At 42.0% G+C, this 18,320-nt stretch overlaps 1 protein-coding gene across 5 annotated transcripts in view; it reads right to left on the bottom strand.

The window, feature by feature from the left end:
• DCLK2 (doublecortin like kinase 2) overlaps window positions 1-12,168 on the bottom strand; it is a 98,555-nt gene extending 86,387 nt beyond the window's left edge. For 4 of the 5 annotated variants that reach the window (XR_008746149.1, XR_008746150.1, XR_008746148.1 and 1 more), the window contains exon 1: window positions 11,115-12,168. Coding sequence is in view for 2 of the 5 variants with exons in the window: in XM_005243335.4 (XP_005243392.2) it covers window positions 11,115-11,532 (418 nt within the window). In the remaining 3 variants the exon portion in view is untranslated. The remainder of the gene's footprint in view (window positions 1-11,114) is intronic. The other variant, XM_055797821.1, reaches the window with a different exon arrangement.
• Window positions 12,169-18,320: the final 6,152 nt, after the last annotated feature.

The raw sequence follows: 18,320 nt of genomic DNA, 5'->3' as shown, positions 1-18,320 counted from the left end.
GGGTAAAGCGTACACACACATCTGTTGAACAGTATTGTAGAAGGTATAAAATGTATACCTATATTTAAATAGACACTAGAAAAATTCTAAACGATGCTTTTACTTTCTGAACTTTCGTTTGGAGAGCTGATTTAGCTTAGAAATTGTGTAGCTTATTTTAAAAGCAAGATAGGAAACTACTTTCAACCCCCTGAAGAATTACTGTGATCTGAAAGACTTTTTCCTGTTTCTCTTCCCATACCAGTTACACTACTTTCTCATCTATCTTGTATTTCAACGTTCTTGAAAGTTTACTTACTGTATTTGAAAGAATTCCACATTATCATGATTTAGCTTGGGAAAATGTGGCAGCCAGTTATGCCTCCACAAACATCACTGGGACTGTACTCCACAGAGGTACAAAGAAACAGTTTGGTGTGGGGTTTTATGGACACCACTGCCATGCCTGTATTCTTCCTCTTCACTCATCCCCATCATCGTTCCCCCTCATATACGCAGATCAAGTGGTGCACAAAACCAACCAATACAGACAAAACCATGACTCCTCTTTCCCCAAAGGATAAGCAAAGAAAAAAAGATGTTTTCACCCATAACCTCCTTGAATGGCATTTCAACACAGCTGCACGCACACTAGCTCTAATCTACAGGTAGAGTAAAAAAAAACCCAAGCCCACACAGCTTAGGAAGAACCATAGTGGCCTAGAAGCTTATGCTGCCCCAGAACTACATGCTAAATGGCAAAAAGCCTGCAGGCAATCATAATTACTATTACCTGCTTTGAGCAAGACGTTGGACAAGATAACCTCAGAAGGTCCCTTCCAAACTAAATTACCCTATGATTCTAAATAGGTGGACAGCTCTCTCTTGACAGCTGTTCTCAGAGACCTTTCACTCATCTGTCCTGTTACTGTAAAATAGCAAGAGGTGTTAAACGTTTTGTTAGCATAGCTCAGCTGCAACTGAAAGCGAAGACTACCCCCTCTACATCCTCTTAAATTAGATTCAAAGGACTATGCTTATTTTCTGAATAATTTCTAATAAGCCATGAAGCTGTCTCTCTCTAAACACAGTGCTGCCAAATAAGTAGCATCTCAAAGAAGCCGGTAGTTCTAATTCATACCGTTAGACTTACTAACATTGTAACTGCTGATCACTGTTATTCCTCCCTCTACAACTTGTTTACTGCGTGATGTAGAACCCTGATGTGGTTTAACCCCAGCCAGCAACTAAGCAGCTGCTCACTTACTCCGCCCCGGTGGGATAAGGGAGAGAAAATCAGAAGGGTAAAAGTGAAAAAACTCAAGGATTGAGATAAAAATAGTTTAATAGGTAAAGCAAAAGCCACACATGCAAGCAAAGCAAAACAAGGAATTCATTCACTAGTTCCCATCAGCAGGCAGGTATTCAGCCATCTCTAGGAAAGCCGGGTTCCATCACTCATAACAGTTACTTGGGATGACAAATGTCAACACTTCAAACATCCCCCACTTCCTCCTCTTTCCCCCAGCTTTACATGCTGAGCGTGATGTCGTATGGAATGTTCCTTTGGTCAGCTGGGGTCAGCTGTCCCAGCTGTGTCCCATCCCAGCTTCTTGTGCACCCCAGCCTGCTCACTGGCAGGACCCCAAAAGGAGCAGAGAAGCCTTTGGCTCTGTGCAAATGCTGCTCAGCAATAACGAAAACATCCCTGAATTATCAACACTGTTTCCAGCACAAATCCAAGATGTAGCCCCATACCAGCTGCTATGAAAAAAAAAAAAAACAAAAACTATCACCCAAAGCCAGCACAAACACTTAGGACAATTTTTTCCACAATTGCACGCTAAACTTTTTATGGATGCACCTAGCAAGTAACTTAGTTTTTTGTGTGTGCCTGTTGGTTAAGAATGCTAATTATTATTTCCTCCTACCATAAATTAATTGAAGGTCATTGTTCTGGCTGCATGATGTCAGGCATTCAACTTTTGAAAGTCGCTGACCACTTGCTTTGAAGTTTATTGATCTGCATAAGACTTTGGTAATTTTTAATCATCCTCTGATAATAATTTATATATAAACCTGACAGCATCCTGTGCATGAGAATACCTTTCTAAACACCCTGAGTGCCCCTAGCATCTCAAAAGACTTTACATGAGCTTCAGTTCATGAAGTCCCTATCACTTCAGAGTAACCAATTCAGCACACCCTGTCCAGCTGTTAAAGAAATGAAAGAAATCTTAGCAATCAGCACTACAATGTATGTCAAAACTCAACATCATTGAGCATGTTCAGAATTACCCTTTCAAACTCAAAAAGAATGCACTTCCTAGACCATTAAAAAAACAACCACAAAACAACAAACGGACAGAAGACAATTCAAGGTTAAACCTCAGGGCTGAAGCTTAAATTAACAAAGTAAAAAATAATAGGGGAAAAAAACACCCACACCACAAAACCCCCTCTAAATTAAGGCTGTTCAGAAACAGGCTCTCACACTTGAAAGAAATTAAATGCTTTATGTAAAGTAGTACAGGTAGAGAACAAAAGGTCCCTTTGCTAAAGGAGTTACCATAGAAGAGTCTCAACATGGTATGCTTGCTTTGTCTTTTACAGACACGTATCATAACAGAGTATCTTTTTCGTACTATCATGGAATGTGACCTACTATCAGAGCCGTACCTACAACACCCCTCAGGACAGCAGAAATTGTCGTGTTATAAAATTTTCAGTATTAAAAAGGAACTTTACTTTTTTAAAATCTCAGTGTAAAACTCTTTGCCTTCTACTAGTTCCCTTGCTTGATGCATAAATAAAATAATTTATTGATTATCTGAATAGGTTGCAATACCTGTTTACTACAGATTTCTTATCATTATTTCTTTTCCTTTAAAGAGAGGCCTTCATTTTCTTTCTCTAATAGAAATAAAAAATAAAGAAGTGCTTTCAACTTAAAACAATGTAGTACCTTAAAAGAACACATTTCAAATAACTTGTTACAACTGCATTTTGCCAAGTCTTAAGTTGAAGCAGAAGCTATTTCAGCTTTTTTTTTTTTTAAATATCTGGCAAAACTGATTGCAAAATTTCCTATAATTGGCAGATACAGGAATGAGTAATTACTTGATAACTGTAGTATATTACAGATTGTTTAGTAAGTGTTTTAATTTCCATGCCTGTTTTCTTATACCAGTCATATAAACTAAACTTAGTAACAGGTTTTACATGGAAAACAGATTTTACTACTACACCTACAAGGCAGGCACAATATGGCAGGATTACGGCAAGGCCTGTAAGTGAGGAAACACATGCATTGACTTGCTTGGTTCATGACTTCAAAGATAAAGGATGAAGTTTTTATTCTATTGAAATTATTACTTAAACTTCTAATGATTTCACCCCAGCCAGGAATTCACCCACAGGTTCTAAGTGCTACCAAGACTCTTGCAAAATACCCCCCAAAATGCTAGAAACAGAATATAATTAGGAAACCAATTGCTGCTTTCTGCATAATAATTATTTTCTAGAAATGAGTTAAACATTTATTTGGTTGGTTGAACAGGGATATACAATTGATCATTCAACAGAAGAAAATATTTAAGGAGGAAAACAAATGGCAGGGGTGAGTTACATCACACCTATGAAGTTCACTAAAGGAAAGTTTCCTACAGAATGGTGTATTCAACAAGCATGGCTAAGAAAACAACACCCCTTGATGAGCAGGCATTTAATTTTTGATCACTGTGCTATTGTTTAAATTTTTATTTTAGCCATCCTCCAAAGCAGAAAATGCATTTTTATACGTCTGTTTGGAAGAAACATCAAGTAACGTCTAAGAGTATTATCTCTCTTTTAAGTTACACTTTGTAGGTAAAAACCTGAAAGCGTAATGCTATATGTAGTATCTGCTCATGGCTTTGTATGACCTGATTTAAAATCTGCTTGGAATTAATTCATGTGAAAACACACACTTCTGATAATCTCCCAACTCTCACAGAAAAACAGTATTTGTAAAATGTAACACAGAGCACTTCATTTCTGGGGGGTTTAAACCAGTCAAATTGACTTCAAACGCTATCAATAAAGTAGCAGATAACTTTACAGCCAAAACTACACACATAAATAAGTTTGGCTGTTTCACTAACTGCCTTGAGTGAGATTTTTCATGTGTGTAACCAAAATTCATAGCATCACAATTACTAAGAAAATATTTTCTGAGACTTCAGCAGCATTTTGATCAGGCTGTAGCTTTTTTTTGTCCTTTGTACATCTACCAGCCCTATAAAGTTGACACAACTCCTCCAACAGGCATAAATAATACTTCAAATATTTACATTGCTGATTTTGATATGGTCCATTTTATGGTTTGAAGGCCCACTTTCCCTTTATAGTCTTGAAAGATATTAAAGCTAATGCATACTAGCCTTAACTGGCACATAGTCACAGCAGTTAACAGTACTGGAAATAAAATACCATGTCTTTAGCTTACATTAGCATTAACATGAATCAGCTCCCTAGTTTTTAGATCAGGTCGTGAAGTTAGTCACTAATATTACATTGCAATTGCAGGTAAAGTAGTAAACTATAGACTAATGAAGCAGAAAGATAGATTATGCAATACCTTTTTTTTTTTTTTAATGCAGAAAAAAACTCGCAAGAATTACAGACATAGGTTACAGCTGGGACTCTGAACACAGCCAAATTATTCTACAGCAGAAAGCTTAACCAGACTGCAGAGTAGTTTTGGCAGAAGTATGAAACCTCCTTAGAAGTTGGCATTATAATTTCAACGGAGCATATGTGTCATCCATCCCACACTTCATGACAGTACCCAGAGCAATCTAAAAATGTCAATTCTTCCACAAAGAAATCCTGCTACCACCAAAAATTCCTCAAATAGGGCATATGCTCACTTAAAAGGAGTAACATCTGCTGATATTTTGGCTCTCAATATATTCAACAAATGGAGTAAGTTTACTTCTGATTCTCTATGTCTTACTAACATTAGAAAAAACAACTAGAAGACATGAAACATTGCCCATTACCAAGGAAACATTACCTGCCTCTAAATAATTTACCTGTGCTGCATTAATAACCAGATGCACTACCCATGAAACGAAGACCCATCTGTGTGCTGCGTGTATATAATTTAAGCACCCTGTAGAAGGATTCCAATTTTCAGAGGGCTAACAGTCCAAACATGATACTCACCATGCCCTTGCAACAGTAAAATACAGGTTATGAACCGAATGGATAAAAGAGAAAACAAGACTACATTGGTCAATCCACCTGACAAACAGCCATAGACCATCAGCTGCCTAAATGCTGTTTTGCTTACTTAAAAACTTACCTACCAAGGTTTCCGTTTGCCATCTGTTTCTTCAACACTGTTATTCGCAGGAAACGTGCCTAGCTCACCTTTCAAGATATAAACCCAGGCATAAAGAGAGCAGGGTGTCCATGAACTCTCCAAAACTCATCCGTGCAACTTTAGGTACTGATAGGAAAAGGATTTATCTTCTCCTTCGGTGTCACAAGTGTACATCACTTGCAACTATGTGCAGTTTTGAGGAAGCACAGCTGCCTGACAACTTGGGGCTCTTCACAGCTCAAGTTTTGTGAACTGAAGCCCACCACTAAGCATATAACAAATAGCCTAGAAACATTCAGACTTTTTGTCCTTAAAAACAGAGAGTACTAAAGAAAGATTTGTAGATATTTCAGTTTTCTTAGCATTGGGTTAAAAATCAACTGTAGATACACCATGTAGTGAGTGATGTAAAGTAGAAATTAAGTGTACAACACTCAAAAATCCTGAGTCGGGATATTTGAAACAGATGTCTGTGAACAAGGCTTTCTGGCTTGCTTTTTGCCAGGTGTTAACAAGCACTTTCTACCTCCTGACAGTCACATAAAGCATCATGTTTTTAAATGGCACACTGCATAACAGAGAATGATATAGCTGGCATGGGTAAAAACATTGCTACAGAAAGAAAACTGTTAGGTCTTCATATTTTTCAAGCATGTCCTCCCCTGTGAAGCACATAGGACAGGGCAGGCTTCTAGGGTACATTTCATCTGTCCATCTCACATTCCTCAGCTGCTTTTGGTGGAACTCACTAGTTTCAAGAGTGCCAAAAGCTGCTTATTCAGTATAGCACAGTAGTTATTAGGGTTAGTAACCTCTTAACTTTAGGAATCACAGGAGGGTACCCTTTTTTTGTTCTGTAACACAAAGCCGAGCAGATTTCCTGACCAGTGTACTTATGGCATGTATAAGAGGACTGATCTAAAAATAAACCAACCCCTTTTATGAAGGATTAGGTTATTTAAATCTCTTTCCTTCCTTTCTTTCATAGAACTTCCTTCCTTATCATTTTCTCATGATTCCTTCACTTTCACATCACCTCCAATAACCCTGTGTAAGTCATGATCTTTCCTTATCTACAACATTTTACGTTTCCCGTGTATGTTTTAAACCTGGGATGAAAACCAGGATTTTAGCAGATTACTAACTGCTCCGAGTTCTCTTTTGACTTAATTTAGTCCGGAGGTTCAGAGGACAACTTCCTACAAGCTTTCATACAATCACAGAACAGCTGGAGGTTGAAAAGGACCTGTGGAAGTCATCTGGTCTGAACCCCTGCTCAGGCAGGGAAAAAGCCTTCAGAAGACCATTAAGGCCACCTGGTATCAATCCCACCTAATACCACATGCTTCCTCCACAGAAAGTAAATAATTCTTTTCAGGTAAATTACATTTCTCCTGTCCCTGAAACTAGGAGATGCACATTGGTAGAACTGTGCTTTTTATTTTCCTTGGATGGAAAGTTAACTAACAATTACATCTGTATGTCCCAGCCACACCCTGTTGTTCCAGGACTCTGTAACGAGTGATCTGAACACGTATCTGGAAGTAAATGCTTTTAACAGTTTTTAATCACCCTATTATCCTTCCTTTCTACCTTTCTTTGTTAAACCCGTGACATTTGCCTCTTTTTAAAAGTATTACAGCTCTTTGCTTTACCACAGGAAGCATACCTTTTGGAAGAAGCAAAAATACAAACTGCCTACGTGGTGTTACTATGTGCTTGCCCAGACAAGAGAAAAGATATTCTTGACCTAATATAACAGCATGCATCAACCAGAATCACAGGTACTTAAGCAGGATTAAAAAATGTAACTATAATCTAAGGCAGAAAATAGTTGGATCTTTCGATACCTCATTTCAAAAATATTCTTTCACTCTGTATCAGTGTGGCAGAGCCCACTTCTTTAAAGCAGATATTGGCCACCGTGCTACATTTCCCAGCCACGCATAAGGATTGTCGTGCTCAGAACCTTCCCAGCTCCTGCCCAAAAACTTCCCTACAGGTGCCTGTTGATTGTCTGCACAGTTGTGCAGACAAAACTACTGACATTTTATAAAGGACTGTATTAATTAAGCACTGTATTTCAAAGAGCAAAGACTATTAGCAATGCTTCCTACCTAGGGAACTAGAAAAGTTGTCCGTCACATGCCAAATCAATATAACTTTTCTTACAGGGTGTTACATTTGGTTTCTTCTCCCCAAATCCAACATCTCCCAACTTTGCAGCAGACTTTTAACAATCACGATTCTCCATGCCTTTCATTGCCAAGACAATGAAAGCACAGGATAGCGTGACAGAGCATGACCGACATCAATGTAAAACACAAACCTCAGCACTAAAGAACTGCACAGTTCCTACTATTACCATTGTGTCATGCTTTAGAAGCTCACATTTTATTAAAAAAACTGAAGTGTTTAGACAAAATCAGTTAAATTGGGTAGAGAATAAAAATGAAACTATTATTCCATTATTGCTATTGAAGGGAAAATATAAAATTACACATGGAATCTCCTATTCAAAAGTAAAGATAATAAAAAGCAGCATAATGTCTAATAGTAATGTTGAAAGAAATAAAACTATGAGAAAGTTATAATATTCCCAAACTCCCATCCCCTCTCAGGTTCTCTCTGCTCAAACAAGATCTGGATCAGACAACAGAATTCTTTATTCCTCCCATTCTAAGAAAACAATGAAACCTGTCAAAGTCATATGCCATAATGTTCCCTAATCTACAGGGGCTGGGAACATAAATGATATTTGCCTAAGGCTGGTCCAGCAGAGCATGCTTTTTGACTGTCACACTGCATTAAGAAAAGCTATACGCTTAAAATGGAGTTTGTCAGTTTTTGACTATTAAACACGATCTGGTCAAATTTTTAACTGTCTCAACCCGTAACAGTAATATTTGAAATCTACAATATGTCTTTGCATTAGCTATTTTCCTCTTAAAATTATAAATAGTAAAACAGATTGCCAAATACAGCCAAACCCCAAAAAGCATTCATCAGTGACTCAATTCAGCTAGTTTGGACTATTATAATACAGAATTTGATACTGCCAACTTTTATACCCCAGACAGATATTAACCTAATAAATGGCAAATAGGCCTAAGAGCTGGCCTGCACTGGGGCACATCAGCGTCCAAGAGCTACACGCACAGGCTTAAGTTGAGAGAGGTTTAATGCAGATCTTGCTGGCTTGGCAAGCATGAGTGAGCACTCACCTTCTACTGACTTTATAGAACTGCCACTAACGAACCTGAGCTGCTGTGATTCCATGTACCAGTTCAACAGCACTGATGATGCACAGACAGACTAGTCAATTACGTATGGCATCAAGTAGCCATGTACAGTCTGGTGTTCAGCCTGTGGCTGGCATGCACAACAGCACTTTATTTTCCTTTCTGCAAATGAAAAAGCAATACAACAAAACACCATTCAGAACTACTTCTGGTGCTACTACAGTTCAAGCTATAGGGTATCACCGACGTTCAAATATTCTAGAGCAGCAATTCAAGCTTGCTGTGCTGGGACTACAAGAAATAAAGAAAATAAAACCAGATCAGATCCTCTTCCAGCATCTCAAGAAGAAAATAGCTGGCAAAGAGCTCAGGTAATTTCAAGGAACGATGAATTCGCTACTCCCTTTGTACCCACCCCTCTATATGCTTTCCTTTCTCTTTATGGTAATTACACTTACCCTGGTAAAGTTTTTGGCAGGCTAATTGGAGAACATACTAATCCAATTATGATGCTACAGGATTTTCTTAAGATTCCGGAGAGTTGTATTGGTCACAGATAGATGACTAAGTAATTGGGACTCATTTTTTTCCCCTTTTTATTTTACAGAGAAAACATGGAAGTGGCATTTCAATTGTGACACTGGCTTATTCTTCCAGTGAAGAGCAATGATAAAGGTCACTCTTTCAATGAGTATTTGAAGAGGCAGGAAGTAAGTTTTTGCTTTCAGTTATTAACTTATTTTGAGAGTACACACTGCATTTATACTGTTGTCCAGCAAGTCATTTTGTCTTTGGTTTAAGCCATAAAAGCTTAACATTATTCCTTCGGCAATGTTTCAGAAGTCATTCAAAGTTATCTTTACCCAATTTTTGTTTCTACATCTTTTCCCAACATCCCCACTCCATCTTTTTTTTTTTACTACCTCTAAATTAATCACCAATTCAAGAAAAATATTTTGATTGACTTCATATTTATTTTATTACCACAGAGTTAGTATTTTACTCTACAGTAATTTCACATTTCCTCTGCTTTGACTGTGGAACAGCCTTTTGGTAGATCACACAACGAGGAACGTCCTCAGGCACTATGTTACTATTACAAAGTGCACTTTCACGCATACCTTTTTTTGAGTGAGACCCCCTTGATCTAGCAAATGCTGTAGCCTCTCCCTTCCTCTCACACATTCTGGAGTAGCTGGTGCCTAACTCCCACTGCCTTTACTAGTGAATTACATAAAGGTCTGCAGGGTCCTTTTCTCATCAAGTTCTCCAGGTGTGATTCAGCATTGCTTTGAAAAGGGGAGTTTCCAAATCAAAGCTTAAAGGATACGCAGCTGAAAGCCTAAAAAGGAGGAGCCATCAGAAGACCTATAAAGCATACTTCGTCATTAACACAAATCAGCTACACCTGGCATAGAGTCACCAGGTGGAAGACTGCAATGGTGGATGCATTAGATACCTAAGAAGCATCCAGTGAAAAATGATCATGAACCTCACAGTGTGCACAACATAACCAACACATTTGAAAGGCTGATTCATGTAATGCTGAGTTTAAACTGTAATTTAAGACATCACATAACAAACACGGAGGAATTCTGCTCCTTGTTTTGGTAGTTATCACTCCCTGCAAACAAGGGACATATGGTTCATATAGAAAAAAAAAAGTATGTCTCAAAATGGGCCAGAACTAGTCAAGCGCCACTCTGCTCAGATTTGCAAGGACTACATAACCTTAGCCACCAAGTCCCATTACCAAAGGCTACCTAGGGACAATTCTGAAAAGCATTTCATTCTGTAGAATGCTTCTGGAAATCAGACAAGGCAGATAATTCCCCCTGTGAATACAGACTCTGATCACATTTGGAAACAAGACTTTACAGCAGTTTGTTTTAATAAGCGGTAGGGTATAAATATCCCTCTTCGCAACACAGGGGCTTTCTCACCAAGAGCTGAGGCCACTGCCCGGCATCAAATGTCAGGGAATGACATCCCAGCATTTCCCTCTCTTACAAACGGTGGTGACAGAAAGGTAGCCAAGAACTTCCCTAGGGTTCTTGCAGATGGAAATCCCGGCTGCTCGCCCACTGTCGGGCCTGCCCACGCCAGGCTGACGGTGATCGCCCGGGCGGCGGGCGCAGCGGCCTGTCCACACTGGGGATCGAGGCCTGGTGCACCTCAGGGCGGCGGGCAGCCCCTCAGGGGCTCCACGGCTGCTGGCCTCCAGCAAGGCAGCCTCTCCGGGGGCGAGGGGCAAGCCCACCCGCCGCGCAGCACCAGTTCAGCAAGGCAGCCTCTCCGGGGGCGAGGGGCAAGCCCACCCGCCGCGCAGCACCAGTTCAGCAAGGCAGCCTCTCCGGGGGCGAGGGGCAAGCCCACCCGCCGCGCAGCACCAGTTCAGCAAGGCAGCCTCTCCGGGGGCGAGGGGCAAGCCCACCGCCCAGCGCCCGGCCCCACGCCGCCTCACGCTGCGCCCCGACATGCCAAGGCGCGACTGCCCCCGGCCCGCGCCCTGCTGGCCCCCTCACCTTCCACCAGCTCGTCCAGGCTGGTGAGCTTCTTGCTGCCATCGATGGTGTAGATGGTGCGGACACCCTGGGGCAGGTTGACGTTGTCCGACAGGGAGCGGGTGAGCTCCACCAGGAGGGCATCGAAGGAGCGGAAGCGGTCGGTGGAGATGGCGTACACCAAGCCCTTGAAGTACCTGTCCCCGTTGCGGTAGAAGCGGGCTTTGCGGGCTTTCTTCTCCGAGCTGAGCGCCTGCAGGGTCCGCGTCCGGTAGAGGCTGCAGTGGGCGCTGTGCGCCGGGCTGGGGATCAGCCCGTTGCCCCGCGGCCCCGCGGCCCCGCCGCCAGAGCCGGTCCCGCCGCGGCGCGGCCCGGCGCGCTGCTGCCGCTTGTCCCGCTCCTCGAAGTGCTCCAGCTCGATGCTCCGGTTGCTCGCCATGGGGAGCCGCCCGCCCGGCCGCCGCGACCCGACCCGAGCCGGCTGCGGGCTGCTAAGCCTGCCCCCGCGCCTGCAAAGGGCTCCGCTCGCCTAATTCAGCATCGCGCCCGGCCCCTCTCGCCGCAACTGCCGCGGGTGGCCGCGGCGCCCGCCCTGCCCCGCAACCGCAGCTCCCGCTGGCTCCGGCGCTACCCGCTGCTCCGCCCGCCGCCGCGCACAAAAGCATCGCTCACGCCTCAGCCCGGCGCCTCCCGCTACAGGCAGCGCCGCGGGCAGCGGGAGGAGGCGGGAGGAGGCGGGAGGCGCGGGGCAGCCCCGCGGCCGCGCCCCCGCGCCGGCCCCACGCAGCCTCGCACAATGCGGAGGGCGCCGCGCGCGCAGGGCCCCTCCCCGGCCCCGCCGCAGGGAGGCGGTGGGGGCGCAGCGCCCAACCCGCCCGCTCCCGGCCGGCCCCGGCTCCGCGCCCGGCGCGGGGGGGCAGCAGGACCCCCGCGGCGCCAGCAGCCGCCGGTCAGCGCGGGCAGCGGTGCAGGACCCCGCGGCGGGCGCGGGCGCCTCAGCAGGGACGCAGCCGCCGCGGGTCCGGCGGGAGCAGCGAGGTGCGGCGCGCGGCGGGCGGGGCTGCGGCCGGGCCCCGGGGGCGGGCGGGGGCGGGGCGGGGGCGGCGCCATCGCGGCGCGGGGCGGGGGCGGCGGCGCTGTCCCCTGCGGCGGCGGGAGCCGTGGAGGATGCGGCGAGAAGGGAGCGGGGTTCTGCCAAGGAAGGGGCGCGATTCTGGGGAAGCGGCTTTCCCGCGGCTCTGCCCGACAGGACCGGGCCGCCCTCGGTGCCGGTCGGAGCTCTCTGCTGGCTCTCTCCTGGCCCTACGCTGGCTCAGTTACCAGGTTAAAACGCGAAACATGCCTCTAGGGCGCCTGTCAGCGTGGCCTTCTCCCTAAAACACGGCCCGCGCAGGACAGAAAAATGTGCATCCCTGTCGTTTCCCTTGGCCGTTTGGGAACGACACGGCCCCGAGCTTCCCACCCGCTCTGAGGAGCCACATAGCCCTGGGCTGCTTCCCGCAGCTTCAGCCTCCTAAAGGTGCCACGGCTGATGGCATCCCCGGGCCTCCTAAAGGTGCCCCGTCCCACGGCTGATGGCTTCCCTGGGAAAGCGGCTCTGCGCTCCCTGGACTGCTCAAGTCACATTCAGTTTTGGTAGGAAAGGCCAACGGATGCATTGAAATGGCTGCAGTTTCAACTTCTTTCCAACTTAGTTTTTCTTGGCATAATGAGAACATCAAAAATAGAAAAGGCATTTACAGCCAGGTACAGGTGTTCCCTTTGTTCAGGTCTCTTGCTTTGAGAGATTCCAGCTGTGCAAGGTAATCACAGCTGGCCAGTCTCTGCTCCTTTGTCCCAGGCCAGTAAGAACCTTTGCCCACCCCTCACACTCCATGCAGGGTTGGTGGCAGGGGGTGGCACTGGGGCTGATCCTCTCCACTGCCAGTGTGACTGATGCAGGTGGAGCTGCTCTGCATGAAAATTAAATTAGTAACTGAAAGACACATATGGGAGAGAACAGGTTTATGAAAGTCCTTTTTGCGCTTAGGGCGGATCTCTATTCAGTAGAGACATTCTACAAAGCTTACGAGATATGTTGTCTATTTGTACATACTGGGAAATGGAAGAGATTTGGCTAAGGCTTATCTATGGGTTTGTGTTTCAGCCGTTTTTGGAAACATTGTTTGCCACACTTTCCATGGATTTATTATTTTTCACTTTTTGTACTTTGAAATACCAATAAAGTCAAGTATTATCTCACCGTTATTACTGGGTTTATTACAAAGTAGATTAAACACCTACCTACAGTATTCCTCAAGACAACACATGGAAAAACATCAGTGAATTTCACTCTTTGTTGAAGCGTCAAACATCTATTGTGCCCAGAAACCTCCACAAGCAAAAGGAAGTGATAAACCATGGGGCTGGGTTGTCTCCTCGGGTGGTAAAATCAACAGAAGGAGCTGAGCAAGGTGGGAGTTTTGTTACAGTTGGGGCATGAATACACCTACTAAGATTAGATGTGTAGGTCCTGCCTAAGAACCAGGACTGGGAAGCCACAAAACAGTAAGGAACAGTTTTCCTGGTTTTGATGTGTAGTTTCTAGTCCTGTTTACTGGCAAAGTTCCACAGGTGAAGTTCAAACTCAGCTGTGTAACTTTGCTCCAAAGTGGATTGGTCTCAGCTGTGAGGGCTGTATTTTTGCCAAATAGTACCACACTGCATGGGCACGTCTAGCCTTTGCAGAAGAAATCAAATTCCTTAGGTTTACACCTCAGCTGAAGGTTATTTGGACTAACCTTTTTCAATTTGCTCAGAAGCAGACCACAACAGCTCAGGGAAGTTTAATTTCCCCCTTGTACACAGCCTCTACCTCCTTCCAGCTGTTAACTGCATCTGCTATTCGCAGTACAGAACTCAACTATGTGCAAATGACTCATGCAGACTAATGTGTAATATATATATATGAATTTAATATATTAACTGTGTCTATGACTGAATTTAGGTTGGAGAATTCAGTATCAGGGTAGAGATTTTATTGGTTTCAAGTTGTTTTGCTGGGTGGTAGGATGCATTGTGTGCAGGACTTGCTCTGACTTCTGAACTCCCTAGCTAGAAATGGGATGGGGGGAAAGGAATTTTATACAACCCCTACAGTAAAGTAAAACCAAAAGGGAATTCTTACACCCTTGACCAGGCAAACTCTTTCTCCTTCTCAAAGGGAATCCCTGCTACAGAGAGTTTTTGAAGCGTGTATAGCCACGGTGTTTTATAAAGCATATAAACATGAAATTAACTTCTGGCCTATAAAATTGAACTACTTCTATATCAAGAGGCTATTTACAGAGAGGCTGCAATTAGACCTGCATGTGTAACTGCCAAGGAGGTTCCTGGTGACACCTCAAACATGTTTCTACAGCTTGTGCTCTTCCTTTTTGGTTCTTTTCAGATGTTTGTATTTTGAATAAGCTCTGTCAGCCCCCACTGGGAATGCTTCACAGTGCTTCTATTTGTATGTATGCTTTGCCTTTTCCTTACCACCTCATTTGCCCTTGAGAGTTATCTGTAGTCAGAGATGTTTTAAAAGACTTTCAAAGATGAGGAATAGAACCCCAAAACAACCCCATATGCAGCTGAACTACATTTGCTGTTACACATGAGAAAATTAATGTGCTTATATAAGCAGTTCTGTATGGAACTGAGCTACGCAATTCCATTATCTTCTTCCCACTTCATCTTTGCGAATAGGGTTGATGAATGAGCAGTTCACTTAACAGCAAGCAATGTTACATGTATAAATGATACTTTGCTTATTAACCTAAATCTCCTGACACCATAAAAATGTGATTATCAGTCATTCTTGGGATATTCTTATTCTATAGATATACATTTCCTGTTTGAAAAGAAAAGAGCTTCCAGTTTCCATGTCCATCTAATTAACCAGTTCTCTTTCCTGTCTTTGCTTTAGTTTTTTCTTCTGCTTTATTATGGTGGGCATAACAAATTCTTGGTTTAAATATCTTCCTGTATCTAGAAGACCTTCTACGTGTCTTGGGTTTTTTTTGGTTTTGTTTTGGTCCATTGGTTTTGGGGTGGGTTTTTTGGTAACAAAAATCTGTTAAGAAAATTCTAAAAGGAAACCAAAAGAACTTTACCATCAGATACAATGTTCCTTCTTCTTCTGTCACCTGAACTCCTTACCTTCCTGAGTGGAATTGAAGTTGTTTAGCACATTAGTGGGTTGATAGGCAAAATTAAGTTCAATATCAGAGTTTATAGTGGTTAGTTTTAGAAGAACATTTATGTGTCTGACCTTTGCATTTAGCTCATTGATTTCACCTTGAAAATTATAATATGTAATGTTGCTAAGGAAGAAAAAAACCCCACCATAAACGTGGGATTTGTTGGCTCAAGATTTATTATGTGAAAAACATTCTTTGAATAATTCAATAACAAAATGTTTACTTGTGGCATCAAAGATATAACATTTGAGTATTGAAACGATGAAATGGTTATTTGTAGTGATTTGTTTTCAACCAAGAATATTAAAATGCTTTAAAAATATTCATCCAATAAAACCTCTCAGCATCCCTGTGAGCATCAGCTGTGCCCTATTCATACAAATATATGTATATAAAATGGGAAACCAAAATTTTAAGCGACTTGCCCAAATAGCAGAGAAGTCAGACTGGAACCAGCAACCTCTTCAACCACATTCTTTTCATCCACTCAAGAGTTTCTCCATGAATTCCATGTAGAATATAGCATTGCTTTTAATATGGTAGATGTGAGTATAGACAGCTATACAGAAACAAGACATACAAAGAAATACGTCACCATAGGTTGCATATGAAAGATGCTTTAGCACTCAGTCAGGCATAATCTCCTTATGCTGCATGTTCTTGTTACAGTAACACTTGTTGATTAGTGGGAATGTGAGTCTGAGGCTCATTGTATATTGAATTATCTTAGTACATCTTAATGTATCATAGAGGAATGTCTGAATCCAGTATCTGTGATAAGCTAATGTAAATGTGTATTCAAAAGACCTCAGAATTATTCAACTGTTTCAACAGACTAGATAAAAATTCCATACAGGGGTTCAGTTAGTTGTTAAACAACTTTGTACACTTCCCAAATGATTCCTTTCTCCTTAAATTTACCTTTAAGAGTATTATTTCTGAACATCCATTTAACAGTTCTGAAAGTAGCTAAAAACCTATCAATATGCCTTATAAAGCCAATGTTGAACCTGAAATGCAAAAATGCAGAGATGGGAAGACCCTCACAGTATATTCTATTTCAATGTGCTGTACTAGGGAAGACTCAAATATACAAAAACCATTCCCATGAAAGTCCTGGCCTCTTCATCAGTGAGATTTCATGTTAGCCAGTAGTTTGCTCAAAGGAATGGTTTTCTTAATATCCAGTTGTTTTTTCTTCTGCAGTAACATCTTCCTGCAGAACTCTAACACTTTGCTGTTATTCAACAGAATCAATTTTGTCCTGGTTTGTGATCCCTGATGTAGGAATGAATGAGAGGAGTGGGATGCTACCTCCATCCAGAGCAGCATTGACAACATTGTCAAATATTCTCAAAAGAAGTAAGTCCTTCACATGAACATAGTTTTTGTGATATAGCAAACGTCTCGGAAGATACACTCCCAATAGGCTCTTTCTAAAACCAAGTGAGATGTCAGGCTTTTTGCACGCCAGTGAAAATCCGTTCCTGGTTATCATTGATTGCTCAATGACATGAGATCATGATCCTCACTCATTCAAACTGGAACAGAGATTGCCACATTAAATAAACTGAGTATGTGTGTCTATGATATAAATAAATACCTAACTCTCACTGCCTTTACTGGTGGGTTATACAAAGGTCTGCAGGGTCCTTTTCTCATCAAGTTCTCCAGGTGTGATTCAGCATTGCTTTGAAAAGGGGAGTTTCCAAATCCAAGCTTAAAAGGATACGCAGCTGAAAGCCTAAAAAGGAGGAGGCATTAGAAGACCTACGAATTGTACTTCTTCGTTAATGCATCTACATTGCAAGGTATCTGTGAATTTTGTTTCTGCTAACTCTTTAGGGTGGCTACATTAATTTGTATGACTCATTTCATCTTTGCTTATGGTGAACCAAGAAGGTGTATCATAGGAATTCCGACTATTCAATACCACTGTAACTGGATAAAAATAGAAACAAATTAGTATTCTTATAGAAGAGTACAGCATTTGTCTGTTATCAGAATATATATTCTGTAACACCTGAGAAGTCTTAATTTCTACTGGCAAGATATTGTATTGCACTTACTAATCTAAAAAATTCAGTTTACATAATTAAAAAAATTAAAGACATTTTGCATATGGGAGTCAACAAGACTGCTTGATATGTTTAATATGAATTAACCACATATTATATATTCTAAGATTAGGACCTCAGCATAATTTTAACTGTAAAAAACAACAAAATTGATAATTTGAATAGGAAAAAGGCATGATTTACAAAGAAATGCCTCTTTTACTCATTTTTTTTTCCTAGCCCATTTAGAAAGAAGTCATTGGGGTTTTTAAAACATATCTATTACCTTTTTGCCGTTAACCCTAGTATCACATTTGTATAATCGTTGATAATTTTAATTCTATCTGTTGCTGTTTCAATACAAGACATCAAAATTCTATATTTTCAATAGAAATGGCAGTCTGAATAGTTGCTATAAGATTGTTTGAACAATCCATGATCCAGGATTAAATTAATCATTTTATTTGTTGTCTTACTTAAAAATATGATCAGTCACATAGTCTTAAAAATAGGGAAAATGTAGGATCTTGGGGGGAAAAAAAAACCCACAAACCAAAGAATTATGTTATTTCGGAGGTTAAATAGTTAATAAGAAGATGCAAATAAGTCTCTGAAATATCACTGCTGTTATTTTTTATAGTGAATTACCACTATACTTTAAAAAGAAAAATTAATTATGCTTTCTGAGATAGCTACTTCAGCAGAGGTCTAAAGTTCACTGATGACCCATACCTGATGAAATATGGAAACTAGGGAAAAAAAAAACCCAATGAAACATATGAACCACTCAAGGAGTATTTTTTAAATATAATTTTGTAATATGATGGTTAATGAAACAAAGCCAATGTCATCAAATTCTCTCATCTATACTCTTGTTCCTAGGTGTTTTTTCCCACCCAGCTGGGGTTGCAGCCCCTGTTTGTGCCGTACAAATATCTGTGTGAATT

This window comes from Falco peregrinus, chromosome 2, assembly GCF_023634155.1.
Source record: "Falco peregrinus isolate bFalPer1 chromosome 2, bFalPer1.pri, whole genome shotgun sequence".
NCBI lineage: Eukaryota > Metazoa > Chordata > Aves > Falconiformes > Falconidae > Falco > Falco peregrinus.
The sequence above is the reverse complement of the archived record's forward strand: the minus strand, read 5'-3'. Positions and strand labels throughout refer to the sequence as shown.